The sequence below is a fragment of the Neolamprologus multifasciatus genome, chromosome 7, assembly GCF_963576455.1.
Source record: "Neolamprologus multifasciatus chromosome 7, fNeoMul1.2, whole genome shotgun sequence".
Taxonomy (NCBI): domain Eukaryota; kingdom Metazoa; phylum Chordata; class Actinopteri; order Cichliformes; family Cichlidae; genus Neolamprologus; species Neolamprologus multifasciatus.
The window spans coordinates 63,215,396-63,239,459 of record NC_140445.1 but is presented as its reverse complement, the minus strand read 5'-3'; the positions used below and the strand labels follow the sequence as shown (position 1 = coordinate 63,239,459).

Genomic DNA, 24,064 nt, shown 5'->3' with positions numbered 1-24,064 from the left:
GACTCTGGATACTGTAGCTCCAGTGAAAACTAAGGTCTCTAATCAGAAGTACCTGACCCCGTGGTATAATTCTCAAACACGTACCCTAAAGCAGATGACTCGTAATCTGGAGAGGAAATGGCGTGTCACAAATTTAGAGGATCATCATTTAGCCTGGAGAAATAGTTTGTTGCTTTATAAGAAAGCCCTCCGCAAAGCCAGAACAGCTTACTACTCATCACTGATTGAAGAAAATAAGAACAACCCCAGGTTTCTCTTCAGCACTGTAGCCAGGCTGACAAAAAGTCAGAGCTCTGTTGAGCCAACCATCCCTTTAACGTTAACTAGTGATGACTTCATGAACTTCTTCACAAATAAAATTTTTATCATTAGAGAAAAAATTGCCAATAATCATCCCACAGATGTAATATTATCTACAGCTACTCTTAGTTCCATTGATGTTAAGTTAGACTCTTTTTTTCCAATCGATCTTTCTGAGTTAACTTCAATAATTACTTCCTCCAAACCATCAACGTGTCTTTTAGACCCCATTCCTACAAAACTGCTCAAAGAAGTCCTGCCATTGATTAATTCTTCGATCTTATATATGATCAACCTATCTCTAATAATCGGCTATGTACCACAGGCCTTCAAGGTGGCTGCAGTTAAACCTTTACTCAAAAAGCCATCTCTAGACCCAGCAGTCTTAGCTAATTATAGGCCAATCTCCAACCTTCCTTTCATATCAAAAGTCCTTGAAAGAGTAGTTGTCAAACAGCTAACAGATCATCTGCAGAGGAATGGTTTATTTGAAGAGTTTCAGTCAGGTTTCAGAGTTCATCACAGCACAGAAACAGCTTTATTGAAGGTTACAAATGATCTTCTTATGGCCTCTGACAGTGGACTCATCTCTGTGCTTGTCCTTCTTGACCTTAGTGCAGCATTCGATACTGTTGACCATAATATTCTATTAGAGCGATTAGAACATGCTGTAGGTATTACAGGTATTGCACTGCAGTGGTTTGTATCATATCTATCTAATAGACTCCAATTTGTGCATGTAAATGGAGAGTCCTCTTCACACACTGAGGTTAATTATGGAGTTCCACAGGGTTCGGTGCTAGGACCAATTCTGTTTACATTATACATGCTTCCCCTAGGCAGCATCATTAGAAGACATAGCATACATTTTCACTGCTATGCAGATGACACCCAGCTCTATCTGTCCATGAAGCCAGATAACACACACCAATTAGTTAAACTGCAGGAATGTCTTAAAGACATAAAGACCTGGATGGCCACTAACTTTCTGCTTCTTAACTCAGATAAAACTGAGGTTATTGTACTCGGCGCTGAAAAGCTTAGAAATATGGTATCTAACCAGATTCTTACTCTGGATGGCATTACCTTGGCCTCCAGTAACACTGTGAGGAACCTTGGAGTCATTTTTGACCAGGATATGTCCTTCAACGCACATATTAAACAAATATGTAAGACTGCGTTCTTCCATTTGCGCAACATCTCTAAAATTAGAAATATCCTGTCTCAGAGTGACGCTGAAAAACTAGTTCATGCATTTATTACTTCCAGGCTGGACTACTGCAATTCATTATTATCAGGATGTCCAAAAAACTCACTGAAAAGCCTTCAGCTAATCCAAAATGCTGCAGCAAGAGTACTGACAGGGACTAGAAAGAGAGAGCATATTTCTCCTGTTTTGGCTTCCCTTCATTGGCTTCCTGTTAAATCCAGAATTGAATTCAAAATCCTGCTCCTCACATACAAGGTCTTAAATAATCAGGCCCCATCTTATCTTAATGACCTTGTAATACCATATCACCCTATTAGAGCACTTCGCTCTCGCTCTGCAGGCCTACTTGTTGTTCCTAGAGTATTTAAAAGTAGAATGGGAGGGAGAGCCTTCAGTTTTCAGAACCCTCTTCTGTGGAACCAGCTTCCAGTTTGGATTCAGGAAACAGACACTATCTCTACTTTTAAGATTAGGCTTAAAACCTTCCTTTTTGCTAAAGCATATAGTTAGGGCTGGACCAGGTGACCCTGAATCCTCCCTTAGTTATGCTGCAATAGATGTAGGCTGCCGGGGGATTCCCATGATGCATTGAGTTTTTCCTTTCCAGTCACCTTTCTCACTCACTATGTATTAACAGACCTCTCTGTATTGAATCGTATCTGTTATTAATCTCTGTCTCTCTTCCACAGCATGTCTTTATCCTGTCTTCCTTCTCTCACCCCAACCGGTCGCAGCAGATGGCCCCGCCCCTCCCTGAGCCTGGTTCTGCCGGAGGTTTCTTCCTGTTAAAAGGGAGTTTTTCCTTCCCACTGTCGCCAAAGTGCTTGCTCATAGGGGGTCATATGATTGTTGGGCTTTTCTCTGTATCTATGAAGCGCCTTGAGGCGACATTTGTTGTGATTTGGCGCTATATAAATAAAATTGAATTGAATTGAATTGAATTTCATACAAAAGACTGCAACGTGCAACAAGTGGTGTGTGTCTGAATAATATACCTGCACATACTGCTCTTCCTGGAACCTGTGCTACTGGGGGAAGAAGGAGGGGTCTGGTAGGACCAGCTATAATCAGAACCTTTTAGGTCCCGGATCACCTGCAGGAACACAAACAAATGGGGATTTAGACATAGACAAGTCTCTTTTCAAATATAGGAAAAAAGACGAGAACCAACAAGATAAATCCACAAGCTGCCGAGAAGTAAAGGTTAATTAAAATTGAGTTAATTGCAGCTCAAGCACCCTTTCCAGGTGTGAACTGATAACTATTTGTTACTCTAGTGGGTATTTATAGCAGGTGGATGGAGCTATGAAACAACAAGTTGCTTCTTTTCAGTGTTGGGGAGTAACGGAATACATGTACCGCCGTTATGTATTTAAAATACAAAATATGAGTAACTGTATTCCGTTACAGTTACCGTTTAAAAAGGTGGTATTTAGAATACAGTTACTTTGTTGAAATAAATGGATTACACGGCGGTACTTCCTTGTTTCATATTGTGGCGGGTCAGGACTGTTTGGGTTTTGTTTGACAGCTACGTTCTGTTGTTCCAGGCGGCAGCGTTATGGTTGCCATGGTTACAGGGTGACGCTCTCTCTCTGCGTGTTTCCTGGGTGAGAGAGGCCTTTTTGTTGTTGTGCTAAGCTAATAGGCAGAATGCTACAGGCATAGCGCTAAAGAATGTAGCATCATGGGCAGTGTAGTCCGTGCTGCAGGGAGAATGGACTGCCATACCCGTTATGTATCTGTGAGCGAGGGAGGGAGAAAAAGGAAAAGTACAAGCTGTCATCGAGCAAAAACGGGAGCTGGAAGCATGTAAATATAATAATAACCACTGCAGCCAAGAAGAGTGCCTGACGAGCCCAGTTGTAAGTAAGCTATTAAGACTCGACTGTACACCGTGTTCGTGTTTTCCTCCAAAAACAATAAGCTCCGTTGGAGCAGCCTTTCAACGCCTCTCTCTGTCTCTCGCTAGCAAAGTTGACCCAGACAACAAAGTAAAGCTAGTTTTCAGCTACGAGCCGACACAGAACCCACCGTATTAGCCAGAGGTCCCTTTACTACGGTTCGGAGCCGCGGACCTTCAGTAACAGTAATAAATCACAGCAATAGTACATTCATGTAGTTGTAAACAGCATGATAATATATTAAGTAATCCAAAGTATTCAGAATACGTTACTCTCATTGAGTAACGTAACGGAATACGTTACAGAATACATTTTAGGGCATGCAATCTGTAATCTGTAATGGAATACATTTTAAAAGTAACCTTCCCAACACTGCTTATTTTAGCCGTTGGATTACAAAAAATATCAAAATCTCTCCGCTCATAATAAGAAACCTCTGGACTGAAACCACACACGGCAAATTAAATTCTGCTTCAAATAACTTTGCCACCACTGTGTGGAAATAAGCATGTCAGCGGCACTGGAAGAATTTGTAGTATTACACTCCTGTTACCTGCTCACTAGCTGGTGGCAGCTTGTGCGGGTCTTCAGTCAGCAAAGTGAGGTCATCAACAATGGCTTGTAAATGTGTTATTTCTCCCAGCATGGCGATCTCTATATTCTGCAGGGAAAACAGTATTGATCAAATTAAACAGCTACCACATCAACAAGACGCAGCAAAGATATTTCACAGTGTACGTCGGTATTCTTTACACGCACGAGCTTCCATGCTAAAAAGCCTTAATGTCCCTTACCACCACAGGCTGAAGCAAGTTGATGAATGAACAGTAGCGTCCCCTCTCCTCCAGGAGAGCTCTGCGCACTGCCTGCTTCTCCGTCTCCTCCATCAGCAGGTACAAATCGCTGACATCCTGCATGGCGCTGTCCAGCTGGGGGCGCAGATTACCGCGGCCTGCGCAAGGCGAAGGCGAAGGGTGCAAAGACACAAAAAGGCAGGAAGGACAGAGCCGGGGAGGACAGAGGTGAGGGGAGTTGAGTAAATAAAGGAGAGGAGAAGGAATGAAAACAGATTAAGATTTGGACGGGAGGTTACAAAAGTGACGGGAAGTGTCCGCAGTGCAGGAGGGGGAGGAAGAGAGGAAAAGATGAGAGATGATTAAAACAAATAACGATAAGCTGCTGTGTACTAAAGGTCAACACACTTAAAAACATTACGCCAGAATGGATAATGACCACAGGAATGAGAGGACACTGAAACATGTCATCAATCAGTGCAGCTGGAGATGATTTGCAGACCCTGAAATGGATGAGATTGGAAAAACACTACTGTATGGAAGGTCATTCAATACTGCATGCCACAGGGATACTTTATGATAGATACAGGAAGTCTAAGCAACGAAAGAAGGATGAGATGAAGATGAAAACGAGTATTAGGATGACGCACGACGTACACGTACACTGCCAGTCATTTTGAACACTCTACAGTGTGCTGAGTTTTAGCACATAGAAAATACCGTTCCACTTACAAAATATACTGAACTAAAAGGGTGTGAGCAGATCTAAATTAGTATCACTCTATGCTGGCAATCGCTTTGATAAAAAACATTAACAAGCAGAGCGCTGTAGATTATTCTTACAGCTGTCCATATCTTTAATACGTTTGGCTTAATGAGCTACGCTTTCAGCGCACCTGTATTTAATAAGGCACTAATTAACCGAGTCCCAAGAGGACGTGATTTATAGATCCTTGCAACAGAAGCTGTATTCACAAAGATGCAGGAAATACTTGCAGCATCAAACCTCACATAAGGAGCGATTTAGGAAAATTCTCAAATCAGGAAGGGATAGCAGCAACTTTTACCGCAATGCCACGTGTGACATATTTTTTAAAAGGTGCAGCTTGACTGAATTCAGTCTCTATCTGACCTGCTAAATATCTGACCTACTTTCAGACCTACTTGCACAACATGTGTCTGCTGTGCTTGTTTGTTTCCCAAGTAGGTAATTTTAGTATTTAATCACTGTGGAATCAATGTAACTGTCTGGGCAAGAGGCTGCAGATGGAGCGTAGAGACAGGCTGAAGTCATCACTGTTGCACTGTTTAGCTTTTTTGTCAAGTATTACAGAGTTATGCGTTACCTTACACTCCATACCTGGAAAATATCTGGATTAGTTTTTGTTTTTGCGCTATTTTATTCCCTGCTTAACAAATATTCGTGTCTCCTCTCCGTTTTTCACCTCAGTAGCAGACGCTGGTGTTTAAATTGATTTGTAAATAATAAATGGGAACTATTCCATCTTTTAACCACAAATGTTAAGACAGATGGTGTTTTCTTTGACTGGCAGGTTTACGTAAAGATGGGTTTAAGCCTTGAAACTAATATGTGAAGTTCTTATTTGTAGCAGCAAACATACCTAGAAGCTCTACAGCCGGGGATAAACGGCAGACGAAAAAAATGGAGGAGGGTTTCGGTTAGAGGGAGGGAGGAGAGGAAAGAAAGAAGAACAGGCAGCGTTAGCTGTTTTAAATCAGGGCACAATGCATGTTTATGACTAGCCCGTACCACTGCTACGTTAAAATACTGTATGAAAATAGGAGTTTAATTACAGCCAGCAGCGGGGGATAACGCAAGCACAGCAAGGAAAGAAGTTAATTTCTTTGATTTATAGGGTAAACTATCCAAAGTTGGAAAGGAGCCTCTGAAATTGTGCCAAGCATTTTGACTTGAGAGACTTATCCTTTCACAATCCACCCTCTAGATGGTGCTATTTTACTGCTAGTGCATCAACCAGTGCAGACTTCATTAATTAAAATCCGTATAATACTAATTAATATATCATGAGAGAGTTACTAACCTTTTCTTGCTTTTTTCTGGAGTTTTATGGTATCAAGTGACTTTCTTTTGATTTCCTGACGAGATCTCTTGTATTCTTTGGCAAGCATGTGAAGACAGAAGTATAAATTTCCATACAATACACATTGTGCAATTAATGTCTTTTATATTGATGTAGTTATTCACCTTTGGCATGGTCTTTGTCCAGCTGGTTAGCCGTCTTCTTCCATTCCTCTATCCTGTCCTGCAGCGGCGTAACCAGGCCTTCCATAAGAGCACTGCAGCAACAAGAAGAGACAATATTCAAGAGAATGAAGGGTATAACAAATAGGTTTATATTTCCACAGCATAGTAAAGAGTAACAAAATAAGAGAAAGGTCACCATGGATGGAGAACATAATAATCGCCTCAGGACAGGCGAAGAGAGAAAATTGCAACGGAGCAAATAAAAACAAAAGTGACACTTACTTGGTGAAGTGGCGTAATTTTGCCTCAATGCTACGGTGCCGCATACACATCCTTGTCAGAGCTGAGCCAATGTCCCTGGTAGCACCTTGTAAACACAATATGAAAAATAGAAATGTCATCTACGATATCGGAGCTCAGCAATAGAAATTTAGAGCTAGAAGACCCAGAAAAAATGATTTTTCTATAAGAGGGCTACACAGATATGGAGTTTTCTCTCCTGTCAAATGGACTCATCAGCTGGAGAGGCATTTTTAGTTGCAGCCACTAGATGGACGTATGTTGACCGTAAAGGCAGGGCGTGCAAATGTCACATTTGTTTGGGGAAAGCAAACGTTCCACAGTGACCGTAAAATAAAACCCTGCGCTATCTTCTTCCCTCCTGACAAAAACACGTATTTTTCCTGTTGACACTTTAACGTCGCCGCGTGATAATCTCCCCACACTGAGTGAATAACGGCTCGTGTGAATTTGTTACTGTACTTTTCCTCTCTGCTGAAGTGTAATTAAATGAGGTTTTAAGCCCCCAAAGCTCAGGCTGGTCCACTGTGTCACTGATGGTTCATAGGCCAGTGTAATATATGGCAGCACTGATCCTGTTGTAATCTGGGCCACATAAGGCTAATCTCAGGGTCTCTCGCCACAAACACACACACGCACGGACACGGACGCACACAAGGAAAGAGAGAAGACACCTCTCATAGCAGACAGACTCAGAGCTGAGGCATGTATGTGTGTTTGTGAATGATTGCTGGAGCGTACGCGCCGAGGTTTGTTTGTGCGAACGTATGGACAGGTGGTGTATTTTACCAACCCCCGCACCCTTTCCGAAGTTCTCACCCCTTTCATCCTGGAGGAAAAAGGAGGGAACTATGTAAGGGGATATCCCTCTATTCTTCCCCGTCTGCTCTGCCTTTCCTGTTCTCTCTGTTTCCTAAACACCATTCATGCAGGGCAGGCAGCGTTAGGGAGAAACCAGCTCTAACCTTCACTACAAAGCCTGAAGGAAAGAGAAAATGAAACGCACGGCTAATATAACCGGCCTAAAATGAGACTCCGTGTAAGAAATGCTCCAGATTGTCGTCCAGTGAGATCTGTGCTCTTTTCCAGATATCACATAAAGAAACTAGGTTACTGTCTCCTGCAGATAACATGTCAAACTGTCAGACAAAGACCAGCTCACTCCAACGTTCGGCTGTCAACTTCACTGACTGCTGCACTAGTTCAAAGAAACTCAGCAACAGATCTGAGCCCTGTATGCATTGCTCCTCTGAGTGAGAGGAGAGGTGAAAGGTCATCCAGCTGTAACACACAGAGGTATTCAACATCAGCAGGAAGTGATTTAGAAAAGACATGTGGAATCTATACGCTTTGCTGTTGATATAAGCAGAAAGTGGGGCGTCCAACCTATGTAGAGGATTCAGTCAGGTAAGAAACTCTGTTTACACCAGTTCATGATAACCAGAGATGGGCAGTAACGCGTTACTTGTAACTCGTTACTGTAATCTGATTACTTTTTTCATGTAACGGGTAAAGTAAGGGATTACTATTGCAAAAACGGTAATTAGATTACCGTTACTTTCCCGTAGGAACGCTGCGTTACTAAAACCGTGATTTTTTGCGAGAATGTCTCATGACAGTGACATAAGCGCGACGTGCGTGACAACAGCTGTGCGCAGATCAACAATGGATCATATATCGAGTGCAGAGAGAGTATGAGCGTGCAGCGTTTAAAGCGTGGAAGTACTGACCTTACTTTGAGTTTGATTCCATAAAAAGTGACAAAAACATTAGTGTCCGTTGTGCGTGGGAAGAAAACATCTTTTTAAAGCGAAAAAAACCCTAAACTTCCGAGCAAGCACCGAGTAGCTACGACGTAATGGGAAACTCACAGAGAAGCTGCCGTATCCTTCCACTGACCGCTGCGGCACACCTGCACCAGGGTAAACCTCCGCCTGCCCGACTCCTGCTTTACAGGTGAAAATAGAGCAACAGGACCTCTAGTCTTTGACTTTATTTATTTTCTGCTGTGTTTTACTTGCATCTATTTGAAAGAGTGAGTGTAGCACAAAAAAATATTTTATTTTATGTGCTGGAATGTGCAGAAAATAAGTTTAAATGTTAAACAAATTTCTTCCAGTCAGAGAATGTTGCATATAATTAAATTTTTGCTTGATGCTTAAAGTTAAAAGATTAAAACTAATAAAACAAGTTTTAAAAAGAGACTTTTCCATTTGATTACATTTTGTATGATGGATTATGTAGAAAAAGTAGAATTGGGCTGAAAGATCTATCGCTTTATCACCTATTCAGGGTGTAAAGCATGTTTTAAAAAAGTAACTAAGTAACTAAGTAATTAATTACTTTTGAAAATATGTAATCAGTAAAATAACTGGATTACTTTTTGGGGAAGTAATCGGTTATTAGTTACTGATTACTTTTTTCAAGTAACTTGACCAACACTGATGATAACCAATGAGAAACTCAGACATGCATGTGGTACACACGCACTGATTTTGCCTTTCTCCTGCTAAAGCCATTACAGAAAGCACCCACAGCGGCTTCTGACTTCCCAGATGGAAGAAGACTGGGCGATAGATGGATGAGGCACAAGAGAGCAATGTGGGTCCTGGTATCTCTAAAACAGACCGTCCCAATGTCACTATCAGCTGGAGTGAACTTTCAGCCCCCCACTCCTCTCCCATTCACACCTGCCAATTTCCCTCCCGCTCCCCACCTCTTCCCTCCTGTCTCCTCCCCTCCTTCTTCCCTTCCCAAAAGGGGATCAGCTGACAGCTACATCCTGGGGAGGTTCAGGGCTTCCTGACCACGTCCAAGAGCCGTGCTGGCCTCTGGCCTTGACCGGATGGAGAGCGACACGGTGATTCACTCCCGTAGCCCCCCTACAAAGGCTCACAGGCATGTGACAAATATATACAAACTTAAGCCTGACTCGAAAGACAATTATTAAGCAACACTTGAACTTCTGTCCTTCTTTCTATTTTCCTCCACAGCTGAATACCTCAATGTGTTGTTTCATCCTTTTTCTTCCCCAGTTCATTTTGACATTTGTGATATTTAAACTTCACTAAACTACCCCCACAGTCCAGATTCAGCATTTTCAACATGTGGATCTATAACAGTTTATGTAGCGAGAAAAACAGTAAAACTGATTCATCCACCCTGAAAATAATATTTCAACAAAAATGCTGACTTTAAATAATTTGATTACATGTTATAATACTTGATTTGCATATTGTTTATATCACACATATTTTCCTTGATGATTATTTGAATGTTTAAAACTTTTATTTTATATATTTCAGTTTGAACTTAAAAACATTGCTTCATGTTTATGCAGGCAAAGAATGATGTTTGGTCATTTCATGATCTAATGTGGCAGCACAGAGTAAAACAAAGCGAGAACTTTCTCTTTCAGTCCGATTCATTCAACCTTTCCTGTTAAGAAATCTAACAGCCACCTCACTCGTTTAAAAAACTCCCAAACTAAACCACTGTTTTCATTTTTAAGTCATATCATGATTCTTTGATATAGATATATAGATATATCGGATGTCAAGAACATTATACAAAACATATTGTCAGTCAACCTCCCAATGGATCCTCTGATCTTTTTGTTGGATATCTTTCCTGATGGTTTCTCCTATGAGCAGCACTTTCTCCTGCATCTCCATCTCATGACTGCAAGAAAAATGATAACAATTCACTGGCTCAAACCAGAAACACTCACAGTTGCCCAGTGGCTTCTGAAAACTAGACATGTCTATACGATGGAACGGATAACAGCTCAACTACAACTAAAAGTGCCAACCTTTGAGAAAAAATGGAGACTAATTATAAAATATCTTGAAAGGACACTCAGGCCTTAACATTGTTACATCTGTGCTTAGGTATTGGTATGTATGTATGTATATGTATATGTGTATATATGTTTTTTCTTTTAAATTAAGTTTTTGAATAACCCCCACCATTATATGCAGCAGATTAGGTCTCAGGTCATGTTGTTGATGTGAATTGCCTTGTTATTTTTGGCAATAAAAGTTAAAAAAAAAAGGATATATAAATATATCAATACTTGATGTTCTGTAAACATGGTAGCTGATGTGTGCAAGAACTGGAAAAGTGATTATTGAGCAGACCCCTGTGGCTTTAGGATCTGGGCCGACCTCATAGCAGACAGCCACACGTGCATGAATGAAGCAAAACACAGACCACTACGGGGGGAAACTGTTATGCAACAGAACCATATATCTTACAGCTTGGAGCAAACAACTGGGAGTAACTGAACAGTGGACAAATCTGTGGTTCGTTACAGAAGCGCTGCCGTGTGTGCATCTGAAGCTCACGGCGCCCGGTTTAATATACAGGCTGAGCATAAATATAAACGGCCTCGAGATCTGCTACGTATGTTGAAAAAAACAGGCTGTTGGTGGGAAGGTCATGCCCCCGTTGGTGGCTTTAAGCTCTGGTATCTGAGGCCAGCACAGAGTCGTCTAAGCGTTTACTGAGTGGTTCCATCCAGAGCTCTGGTTCTGATTAACTCCCCTGATTCCTTGGGGAAGGAGGAGCATTTTAATAGGCCTGCTTTATAGAGAGTTCTCCTGCCAGGAGTCGGGAGCCAGAGGCTAAACTGCCACAGGCCTAACTCCATGATGTCTTCAACATGGGAGCTAAACTTAAATATCTCTCTTATTCACCATCTAAACCCTCAGCTCAGATTTCATTAGTGCTCAGACAAGCGAGCCTGAATGTCCTTCTGCTGGAATTAAGGCTGGATGCGTTGACGCCGGCTTTCAAGCTGAACGCAGCTCACTTCTTCTCCATCTTGATTTCTGCCTTTTGTGTCAATAAAACACGTTTGTGTGGAATTTTTTTCTAGCCAAGGCAAGGAAATTCCATCATCCGTGAGACAACTGTTATTCTTTGCATTGGCACCTTAGCCACTGTGCTGGCTGTGCCTCTCAGAGACAGTTAAGCCTCCTGCGTTTACCCTCCCTCACCCCTTTTAAGTGAGGCAGAGTGTGAACTGGCAGGGACACAGAGAAGGCCACTGATGGATGAAAGGCAGTGTGGGGTGAGACGGGAGGAGGTTGAAAGAGGGCACACACGGCGGAGGTGCCGGGCGGGTTTGGCCTGTCAGAAGGCAACGGAAGTGCTATAGTGTGGCAGGTGCAACAGGACAACATCGTCCACAATAAGCCGAGAAATTAAAAAATGTATTATTATCGCATTACTGTCAAAATATTTCTGTAATTTGTGTAGTCGTCTCCACTAGAACACTTTATATATATCTTTGAAGAAGAAAGTGAGGAGGACCTGCTTTGATTTTGACAGCTTCACTTGTCTTCTTTAGTTGGTAGTTGAGCAAACATGAAACTGAGATTTCTGAAATCATAACCTGATTAAACATCAAACGTTCACATCGTCAAGAGATTGCTTCAAAGCACAGCTTGAGCTCTTTTGGTGCAGCACAGTAGGAGCTGTCTGTATTATAAATAAAGCAGCATCTATTGCATATGCTGGTGATGGAGCCGTAAGAGTGGCAGATAAAACAGCTGTATCTGTATGGATTATGAAACGAGAGTAGCGAACTGTACGTCTGCAGCAAGAAAGCTACAGATCTGTGTAATTTATGTTGCTTAAATATTGGACATACAGTATCTGTGAGTTTATTCAATAATAAAGATGGTATTTGTCCACTGCATTCACAGTTAGAAGAGGGAAAAAGGGTACAGATCCAAATGTTTTAGGATTAACACAGTGTGTTCTGTCTGTAGCAAAAATCAAAACGTCATTCCAAGCCTTTGTGTCACTTCCTTATACGTGGAATGCTTTTTATTAGTACAATACGACTAAAAGGCAGAGGAAACAGCCCCGGGATCAATTGTTTTAGTCTCTCGCACACAGTCGAGCGCACACTCGTCCCATTGTTGCCTGTCCAGACAGCACGCACAGCAAGTTTCACCTCTCAGACAGACCCCAGTGTTTCCTGATGTGGCGTAAACATGTTCTGGTGTGCATTAGAACAAGACTTTAAAGAGGAGGAGGAGGAAGTGATATTCCTCTGCTGGAGGAGCTTCCTGTTCAGGGGCATAAATGTTTCTAAAAATAATCACCACCCCTCGTCCAGATGCGCTTTTCATTAGAGATGGAAAAAAGGACTCAGGGAAAGAAAAGAAAAAGTACAGCAAAGGGAAGCAATCCACAAACGGCTGTCTTTGTCTCGTGCCAGACAGGGATGTTTAAAGCTGAAGAAGACAGATGTGATGTCCCTTTATGCAAGAACAAATAAGCCATGATAGTCAAAGTTTGACAAATTTACTAAGCAGCGCTCTGCCAACAAATCTGCAGCGATTCAATCAGACGACTCAAGCGCTCCTGTTTGACAGGCTCAGCAATTTTCTTTATCTTAGCTCACCCGAGTCTGTCCGGCCTTGCCCCACCTATGTAAATGCTACTCTGCTCATTTGCAAACAGTCCTGCAAACAATGCAGACAATACTGCTGGTCCTTCTGCTGCTACCTCCATCTGAGTCTCTGAGCCTGAAGTTATCTTGAGCAGCAGTTTGTTATATTAGCCACTCTGCTCTGCGCTGATCATCAGAACCTACGTGTCAAATATAAAAGCTTGAATAGAATAACAGTTTAGTGGAACAGTAATTAGATATTAGGGGTGGGGAAAAATCGATACTATGTAGTATGGTGATATTTTGTTTGCTAATAATGTATCGATACAGGGACAGCAGAAATCGATACTTTGTTACAAAAAAGGTTTTTGTGCTCTGACTTCAGAGCATGTTGATCCTTTTTCTGAGCAAGAATCCTGACATTCCTTCACTGTCCAAATGTGTTTAACTTGTTTTTGGCAGCAATAAACATGACAGTTTACTTATTTTAATTTAAGACATGTTTTATTTTAATTAAGTTTAAAAATTTTTTATTTAATGTCAAATTATATTTTGTTTTAATTTACTTTCAAATTCTTCAGTTGCTGAAGGGGCTGCATAGTTTTCATAAACTGCATAGTTCAGAATAGCTATAATTGTACCAGATGGTTGATTCAGTTAAGTTGGACTAGACTGTAATACAAACCGTTCAGTTTGTCAACAATCAAACTGAAATGAGAGAAAGACTGAGTGTGAGACTTTGATATTAGATCAAATGAATATTGATAAAGTTTACCTTTATGTACAGAATCTGAATATCACAAAATATTTTAAAAAATTGCAATAATATCGTATCGTGCGTTAAGTATTGTGATAATATCGTATCGTGGGATGTATGGTGATTCCCACCTCTATTAGATATCCATCTAAATCATTGGGGTTCATTATGTTAGCCTTGTGAACGTCTTGATCTGGTGTAAACGTGTTCACAACACATCACCCAGTAATTTTTGGGCCACTTCAATCTTGACCAATGTGTTTAATGGACCAATAATAGCAAACGTGTGATCTGATCTGTCATTCTACATTTTCATTTCTTTCCTTTTAATCTCCTCTCTTGCATTCCTCCAGCAGCCTCTCTCATGAATGTCCCCACTCCTCTCCAGCTCCCTTCCAAAGCGGAGTTCATGTTCAGGATGTAGCCGAACAGAGTGTTCCCCTCGTGTTTGTCTTCTTAGTTTGGTATTCGACCTCAGAATTAAAGCTACGCTGAACCCAAAGATTTGTTTTCTCTCTTGTTTTTATTTCCCCTTTTCATCTGTTTCTCACATTATTGCTGCACCCGCTTCACCCTTTACTCTGTGGATGTAGTTATTACAATAGCTGGAAAACATTCATCTGCAGGATGACCGCATTGAGTTTAAGCCCATAAACTCCGTAGTGACTCATGAAGAACTCTGCTGGAAGTTGTCCGACGAACAAGGTAGGAAGCTGAGGGGGAAATGAGAGGCTCTTGTCGATACTTAGCGTGACCTTGTGGTTGAAGGTCGTGAAATAACCAAAGAGCCTTGCATACAATTAGCAGAATGGCACAACAGTTTGTAATTTACCAGCTGCTGTATTTATCTATGTGAACGACTGAACATGTAGGTCCGATCTAAATCACTTGAAATCTATAAGCTAATTAACTGTGAGCTGCAGAGTCTAACCTCTTGGTTCTGGTACACAGAATGCAGAACAGGCTTGTCTCAGGCTTGTACATGGAATGCAAATGTTGATGCATGTCAGCTTTGGTCCGATGGGTACACTTATTATTTGACATGTCTGCAAAAATAGCTGCACTGCTGGGCTAGCACGGAATACATTAATCCCCTGATCTCGCTCTGCGCTAGGCCACGGCCACATCTCGTCCATGCCAGGCTGTCCAGATGGCGGGTAGGGATATCCGTCCCATCTGCCAACCCAGAGAAGTACAGCGGCCAAGCAGATTAGTGCTTCGCTGACACACTGATCTACTAGCATACCTCCACAGAGTATGGACTGAGTGAGTAAGAAAGAACAGACACAGAGCCAAACAGAGAGGCCGACAGAAACATTATTTCCATGGGCGCACGTGTAATGGAGTATGGACGGCGCTAGCTTTGATGAACACACGTAGAAGAAGAAATGTTCATCCGTGCTTAATAAAAACATGCAGTGTATGGTTGTCTGGCCGGTGATCCCACAGTGTAAATTTTTAAAGCTGGGGGTGGCTGATCAGGAAGAGAAGAGAAGGCAGTCTGTGTCTGTGTGTTATAGAGTGGGGCTAAGAGGATTAGCTAAACGCCTCTGCCTAGCCTGGATACCCAGAGCTGTGGAAATCCTACTCCAATCACAACCCCCACCCAGGTCAACTAACCCCCAACTACAGCCAACTCACTTTCTGCAAAACATGGAGACTGTGTCATACTTTCATGGACCATTACCCATTTCTCTTTGACGTCTATCAAACTCAACTACGTTCAAAAACTGGAAAAAAACACATCACACATCCAAGCAACGACTAAATAAGTAACACAGTCTCCAATTTTCTCAACTCGAGTCTGATCCTTTTAAATGTCCTCACATAACATTTTAATATGAACGACAAAAAAGGTCCAGACGACACACCAAAATCCATTAGACTGGCCGATCCAACAATAAAAGAATCCAAAGAGCTTAGGTTAAGTTGCACAAAAGCTTGGTGTTGAAACGTATATACTTAAAAAACCCAAATTCTCCACATATACCATCTAATATAGACTTTGTGGCTTGCAGACCTTTATTGAACTCAGATGCAAGCTATGAGTTCACTGAGACAGACGTGCCTTCAGACATAGATCCGTCAGCGCAGCTTAGAGAAACAGTGCTGTTAGACACAGTGCCAGAACGCCTGGAGGCCAACTCCTCCAGCTGCTTCATAGAAAACAGATGCTAATACCATGACAGCTACCATAAACTCTAGCAACGCAAGCAAGAAGTCTGAACATGGACACACACCGAAGTAGTGTGGCAGACACCGATTCAAACAGAGAGCTGAGTAAGGTTAGTTGAGCAAAGTCATAATACAATCGTGATTAAAAAGATACCCTTTGAGAGAAAAGTGCAGAAGAACAGTTAAGAATTCATAAAATTCGTTTCAGTCACTGTCCTCTCTCGCTGGGACTATCAGGAAGCTGTCGGTGAGGAGAAATGCTGCTTTTCTTGGCAGCGAAGTGTTTACAGTCTGAAGAGAGAGTGTGGAAGCAACAGGGGCGAATGGGTGAGTGTGTCAAAGTTAGATTAAAGGAGGTAAAAGGGGAACGCGATGAAACCTCCAGCTGTGCCAGCAGCTGCAGCTCGTCCCCAAACACAAGCGTAGCTCGGAGTGACGGCGATTGGGGCCAGCAGTTCATAGCCGAGGGCCTGCCCCCTATAGTGCAAATCAGCCCTATAAGGCTGTGCAGACGCCGAGACAAACATAATCACTGCAGGCAGACACACACACACATGTGAAGGATACAGACAGAAAAAGAAGAGAGAGAAACAGAAATAAAGGCTTACTATATACTAACCATCTAATCTCTGAATTCTTTTTATCTTTATGGTCCTAAATAAGTTTGAGTTAGCAAGAGTACAACCATGTGGAAAACAGAGAACATCTGGATGCCAGTTTAGCTTAAATAAATTGACAATGCAGCTGCTAGAGAGGCGAAGTTGCCTAAATAGGTTTAAAGGTTACCCCTGTGCACTGAGAGCTAGCGCCAGTAAATATCGACATTACTCCTACCTAATTAATTACTGGGTTTGGTTTGGAGCACGCAAAGGCTAACACAGCTCACACAGGAGAGACAGAAGTGAGATGGCATGCTTGCTAAGAGCACACAAAAGCTGCTCAAGATGTTTTAGTTTTTTTTTAAAGCTATTTGTAAAACCAGTTGTCCCGCAGCAGAGCTTTGAGCTAAATGCTAACGCTACCACAGAACATGCTTGCAATGACAAAAAAGCATTGCTGCTACAGCACGTTTGATAATTATGTCCACTATGTGCAAAATGTGTTACTGGGCAATCACTTAGTAAGTAACTGTATTAGCTACAGGCCTGATGGGAATTGCTGGTTTAGCCGTGTAGCGCTGAACCACTTGGTTAAATGCCCACAGATCTGTCACAGATATTTCATTATGGAAAAGAATCAAAAGATTATTGAAAAGTAAAGAAACATTGTTGTTACTCCCTTGATTATATTGACGACAGCATGTAAGGGAAAATAGCAGTGTTTTTTATAGGTCATGATAATTTGTCAAATGGAAGAATAATCCCGTCAATCAACACTGAGCACCAATGGAAATGATAAAAGCAGAATAATACTAATATAAGACTTTAGATTTTAGTAAGAAAAAAATTATCTCATGTGTTTCTGTCTAATCCAAGTACACTGATTCCCCTTTAATTGCTCGTCTCTCGTCACCCATGCAGTCTGTGTCCTGAGAAGGATGGCACTAATCCTAAACTTAATGTGCCTGGGAGAAAAGCAGAAGTGGGCGTATGAGTGACACACTTACAGATTTTATACGGCTATCTGCAAACTCTCGTTGCCCTTCTCTCTCTTCTCATCTCTCTCCGGAATATCAATCATTTTGCCATTTTCCCTTTTTACAGCAATTTTCCTTTGAAGTCTTGCCCTTTATTCCTACCGTGGCCTACCCGCCTTTATTGTAGCAGGCTGCCAGCTGCTCGAAGCCAGCAGGCTGACCCCAGTCTACCTCGCATCATCTTACAGAGCTCATGTGCACTCACACCAGGAATCATTTAAAGTAGCCTTTAGTATTGTAATAGCGATAAACTGTTGCTGTAAAGTGCAAGGAAGTAAAACTGGCAATAATAAGTGAACACCGAGGCTGCTCTGTTATTTTTCCCAGTGGTAAGTGGTCAAAAAGGGGCGGTGCCAGTGCAAATAGTGTGAAAAACATCTTGGGATGTGGCCTGTAAGGTCAGGTGACCAGCTACCAGCTGTCACTCTTTGAATACAGTGCGTCAGTGTGCGCTTATGTGTGCCTCGTCGGTTTGCAGGGTTTTTCTGACCTACATACTGCTCTCGACGATCAACTCCGAAGAAATCTGTGTTAATCAGCGGCCTCTCCAGCCAGCCAGTCTGCTGCCACTAGCGCAGTGACAAAGCAGATCAGCAGACCTCATTAAGACCAAAGAAACAATAAGCTTAGATTTTCATTTCTCTGAGCCTCCACCACCCAACCTTGCTCACAGCTGGCTCCACTCGGGTCATCTTAGTGAACAGAATGGTGCCGTGAGAGACAATACACTTACTTAAGGGTGTGAAAAGTCTGTTTATTTTGTTTATGTGACCTTTACGACTTAGTGTGTTTTTCCCTTTCTAACTGCTTGTCTACCAACACTCTTAGCTTCTACTTTTTAACAACTCCCTGCTAAAACAACAAACATATCTGTTCAACAAAGCTGATCGTTATCATGACACTATTTTTCCACCAGTTCATACAGCGGCTCGACTCCACACCACGTGAGGCTAAATTTCCCTTACCTCTAGAATTGGTCGCCATGTCCGCCACCTTCTGAAAGGCATCTAAAAAGGCCACTGCTGCCAGAATCGTGGTCCTGTAAGTACATTGGTTCATTGCACTCTCACCGCACAGAGTCTGTAAACACTGCACAAGAATTTTCCTCACTGAGGTTCACTGTTCACAGGAACTGCTTCTCACCTGAGTTGAGAGTGTAGCTTTGTGGCCTTGGCACTGAAGTCTTCCCACACAGGGTAAGAGCTCTGATAAGAGAAAGGAAAAGTGTTAAACCAAATAAATATCTCATCGAGGACATTCAGGTCCGCATGCAGCAGGCACAAAAAGTTCAGTGTTAGATTTAGTCACACAAAATGCATTTTCTCATTCATTTTGGTGGAAAATACCAGGTTGAAATCCAAATAAGGAAAATAAATGTATATACCCTACCCCCCAAAAACATTTGTTTTATTCTGGGAAAAATCAGTCAATCACATAACGCCTGACAGACCCGGTTTTATTTTAACAAACTAGTAATAAATTTAAACTGATTACCAGATCACTCTCGACTTGTTTTTCTTTTTTTCCCTTATCTTTTTTCTTATTCCATTATCCCCTTTGGTGTGTGTGTATATCAGTTCATTCATATATATATATATATTAGAGGTGGGAATCACCATACATCCCACGATACGATATTATCACAATACTTAACGCACGATACGATATTATTGCAATTTTTAAAAATATTTTGCGATATTCAGATTCTGTACATAAAGGTAAACTTTATCAATATTCATTTTATCTAATATCAAAGTCTCACACTCAGTCTTTCTCTCATTTCAGTTTGATTGTTGACAAACTGAACGGTTTGTATTACAGTCTAGTCCAACTTAACTGAATCAACCATCTGGTACAATTATAGCTATTCTGAACTATGCAGTTTATGAAAACTATGCAGCCCCTTCAGCAACTGAAGAATTTGAAAGTAAATTAAAACAAAATATAATTTTACATTAAATAAAAAGTTTTAAAGTTAATTAAAATAAACATGTCTTAAATTAAAATAAGTAAACTGTCATGTTTATTGCTGCCAAAAAAAAAGTTAAACACATTTGGACAGTGAAGGAATGTCAGGATTCTTGCTCAGAAAAAGGATCAACATGCTCTGAAGTCAGAGCACAAAAACCTTTTTTGTAACAAAATATCGATTTCTGCTGTCCCTGTATCCATACATTATTAGCAAACAAAATATCACGATAATATCTACAAAGTATCGATTTTTTCCCCCACGCCTAATATATATATATATATATATATATATATATATGAATATATTGCTAATAATAATTAGTGAAGTAAAAAGAAAAACAGAAAAAAAGAAGAAGAAGAAGAAGAAGAAGAGAGCTAGAGAGAGGCTGGCTTCTTACCCTAGGATTAGAAAGAGGGTGTTGTATAAGTCCATGCTCTGACTTGTCTTTAAAAAGGCCAGTGTGATTTTTGTTGTGCACACTTGCAGTGTATTATATTTACAGTGTATAATACTAGGGCCGATTGTGAAAATCACAGTGATGTTTAAAATTGGCATACAACATTTTTTTTTATGCTTCGTCTTTATTATTATCAATTCCCTTGTTTCATGATAAAACAAAAACTTGAACTTGCAGCTCTGTGTCTCAGTGTATTTGAATATTTAACTTGTTTCAAACTTGTTTGATACGACGGGTAAACGTTGGCCACCTACAGTGATAAATCTCTTTTGCAAAGAGGTAGATAATTTGTCCCAGGTGACAAAAGAACTACATACTTTTCGATTTGTATATAGATATTTGCATGTCTGGTGTGCAGGCACGTGCCGTGTACAAGGCCTAATATCATTACTATTTATGCACGCAAGCCAGGTAGTAAAACAGTCTTTTGAAAAACCTGGATTAGATTTAGCCCGGGATTGTCACATGCTGCCGTGAGCTATAAGAGCCGACCATTAGAGTGGGACCTTGAGCCCTGGAGTAAGAAGAGGAAGGGCACAACCTCTATGTGACTCTTTGATGGAGAGGAGCTAAAAGGGGTTACACATCTTGATTATATATAGCTGGCATGCAATCACAAAAGAGTCTTGTGCTGCATCACTTATAACCTCCATTCTGGCAATGACATGATTTAACTCCCAGGTTACCTTAGATAAAGTCTTTGCCTTGGAAAGTGATTTAGGAGCCATTCCCTCTTTTTAAAAAAATTGTTTTTCATGAACCTCCCAGCTTGGCTGTTCCCACTTGACTTCAACAGGTGTCTAATTAGCCTGTGGGCTCTGTGGCTCTGAGGGGCTGGAGGGATGTGCTGCCAAGACAGCTGAGGGTAGAGGGCAAAGAATTGGGTAAAGGGGCTATGTGCAGTGCAGCTGGGAGGGGGGCACACTTTGTTTCCCTTTAAAGTTCATTTACACCCAACAACATCCAGGGATGAAAAGGGTGGATAAAAGAGAGAAGCAAGCAGAGAAAGTCTCGTCCTCCCACAGCTCGTCATTCGGGTTAAAAGCATTATCCTTGGACCTGGTAGGAAGTGTTGCTCAAGGACATTTGGTTACTTTTTCACACAAAGAGGCTTGAAATCACGTTCCCTATCACTCTCGTCAGATCAAATCTAATTCCTGATGTAATTCTTGACTCCGGATCTAATCTTGCAGAACATTTTTTTCTCATTTCATCCTGTGCCTACTGTTCTAACACCTCCCACTCTTTGGTTTCTTTTCCTGTTGCCTCATCAGACAGTTACATAACCAACAGGTGCAGCTATTATCCACACATTTTCTCTATGCAGTACAATATAGCACACAGGAGGCTGTGGAAGTGCTACATCTATGTCGCGCAGCTACATTCTAACATTATTCGGAATTAGGAAAGCAGTGCCGTTGGATCGCTGTTTCGATTGGCTTGCGTGGCACAACCATCCGGCAGGAATGAGGTCAGATGTCTGTCTCGGGCAGTGGACATTGATACTGTGCTGACTAAGGGATTCAGCCTCATTCATCTGTGCTGCTTATCAATACACAGACTGCCTCTTTCTGTGAGCCCCTGTCGCTCTCTGGCTCCGGCGTGATCGCAACACAAAAAGGAAATTTATGAAACCAAACCAGCACTGCCAATAGAGCTGATTTCACTGGATCCTGACTAATGAGAGGTCCATAAATAGTCTGTCCTAAGGCGCCCTGATCCTGCGCGCTAGTAATCAATAAGAAATCTGCTGGACTGAAAGAAGTGCTCGACGCTTGACTTGTTCGCTGTTGTAACCACTTTGCTGCATCATGGGTTTCCCGGACAATGAGAAGACTGGGTGCTGCCTCCAGGCCCAATGAATGCGTTCACACTTTCCATCTGTTGTCACGAACAGCAGAACACCCCGGTTCAACTTCCTTCACTTGACCCCTCCCCCAACATACACGAATACACACGCTGACATGTAATCAATACACACACAATAAGGTACGTGTGATTCTGGCTTAAGAAATTGTTTTTAACTAAAAGACAGACAGCACTTGCTTCGTACAAACACAGCGCAAGGTCACACAGTTCAACTGTTAAAAGATTAAATGTGCATTTAATACCAAGTTGAAAAAAATGTAGATATTTCAGTCCAAATAGCAGGAAGCACAATGATAGCATTTCAAGTCTATTTCTGTTCAGAAGCTGAGGTTATGGAGCTCTCATTTGCCTCCTAGAGCATCCTCTTACAGCTGACACTTAATTCAGAAATCACTTGAGGCTGGGATAGAGAAGGAACAGTTGTTTAGGGTTAAATGGCAGCCATCATATGTGTAGAATAACTTCTTCTTTAGTCCTGATAGTTTTACTGTAACACAAAAAAGAGGAATGAAAGCTGGAATATTTTAACTTTGATTATGATCTAACCCGTGGACCATACACCCACAAATAGTGGTTTTGTGTTAAAAGACAAATGTTGTTCTGCAAATGTTTCCGTGCAAGTACTCTGGCACACTTGCTAAAGTGTGAGCACTGTTTGACCTGCAGTACATTATAACGACAACACAAAGGGAAACACGTTTCATCTCCCAGTTTGTCCCACAGCGGTGTTTCAAGTGGGGGAGGACCCGGTGAAGGAGACAAAGGCAGTAAAAAAAATACATCTGATCGGCCACTGTGCAATCACAAAGGTCACATAATTCCCTATCTACTTTAAATTATGTGTGATACCTTCATGTCGTTCACAATGGCCTGGAATAATCCACCCAGCGCTCCACACTCCTTTTCCACCGACTCCATGGTGTCAAAAACAAACAAACAAAAAAAGCTCGCGGAAAGACAAGTATCAGACAAAATATTCCACTGTTGCTGCTTCAAACATCGGACGTGTAGACCTTTGTTTTCTTCATCCGTCCTTCGAAGTGCTGCCCTACAACAACGTAGCCTGCAGCGAGGAGGATGCGAGGACGCACAGCCAGCAGCGGAGCGCACAGACAAAAAGAAATGTGCTGCTCGGTGTCACCGGGTGCTCCTGCTCGCTCTGCCGCCGGTACTCGCCTTTCGGTGGCACAGGAGGGATGGAGCAGGGGCGCTCTCTTCTGCCAGGTTGGACTACAACTATGCAACGTGGAGGGCACATGCACGGTGGCTTCTCATGATCACCGTTTAAACACTAACAGCGGAGAGAGCACTACTCTGGGGAAGAGGGCAAGAGGAGGTGGAGGACGAGCAGGAGGAGGGGGTACGACCGGATCAGTCGCAACAGACGCGGGGACGCGCTGCGTTGTTAATAGCGGAGCAGATGTCTTGGAGCTGGAGGCTCCCGTAATAAGATCCATGGGAATGGAAAGGGGGCTGGTCAAGTGCGTTTTTTTCTGTCTTAATAGGAGGAGGGGACAAGGAGGAACACCCATTCCTCCTTCCACCCCCCACGCAAACAAAAGTGAAGCCCTGCCTTCTCAGCGAACAATTGCCAAACACGCAAAGTAGGATTTCCTCGGGTTTCAATGTGGATTCACACACGTGTCTGTTCATGATCGTTGAGCCACTCTCAGCCGTTTCAGGAAACAGTAACATGTGGGCCATTATCGCCTCATTAAGCGTTAGCATTTAGAATCAACATAACAAATGCTAATTCAAGCCACAGTTATTTTTGACTTTTCTTTGTTGTTTTCTTTGCGGGTCCATGAGAAGACTGCTGGTTGGAACACTTTTGCTTACCAGAGCAACTCCATGCTATCATAGTTGACTAAAACTAGAGGAAAGGTGTGGAAACACGTTTTACATTGAACTGTAATAAAAACAAAATATAGACTTTAGCTCAAAAAAGTTGCAAAGATATGACAATTGCCCGTCCACGACGCAAAGCTCTTGTTCCAGCACATCCCAAAGGTGCTTTATTGGTTTGAGATCTGGTGCCATTTCTCACTGTCATATTC

General features: G+C 41.9%; 1 protein-coding gene across 5 annotated transcripts in view; it reads right to left on the bottom strand.

The window, feature by feature from the left end:
* mtss1la (MTSS I-BAR domain containing 2a) overlaps nt 1-23,702 on the bottom strand; it is a 31,498-nt gene extending 7,796 nt beyond the window's left edge. The window contains exons 1-10 of one of the 5 annotated variants that reach the window (XM_085167845.1): nt 22,857-23,702; nt 18,853-18,914; nt 18,675-18,748; nt 6,718-6,802; nt 6,436-6,527; nt 6,272-6,346; nt 5,831-5,839; nt 4,209-4,366; nt 3,968-4,075; nt 2,506-2,603 (exon numbers count right to left, since the gene is read on the bottom strand). In XM_085167845.1, coding sequence (XP_085023971.1) covers nt 2,506-2,603; nt 3,968-4,075; nt 4,209-4,366; nt 5,831-5,839; nt 6,272-6,346; nt 6,436-6,527; nt 6,718-6,802; nt 18,675-18,748; nt 18,853-18,914; nt 22,857-22,925 — 830 coding nt within the window. In that variant the 5' untranslated portion in view covers nt 22,926-23,702. The remainder of the gene's footprint in view (nt 1-2,505; nt 2,604-3,967; nt 4,076-4,208; nt 4,367-5,830; nt 5,840-6,271; nt 6,347-6,435; nt 6,528-6,717; nt 6,803-18,674; nt 18,749-18,852; nt 18,915-22,856) is intronic. The other 4 variants (XM_085167847.1, XM_085167849.1, XM_085167846.1 and 1 more) reach the window with 4 other exon arrangements.
* Nucleotides 23,703-24,064: the final 362 nt, after the last annotated feature.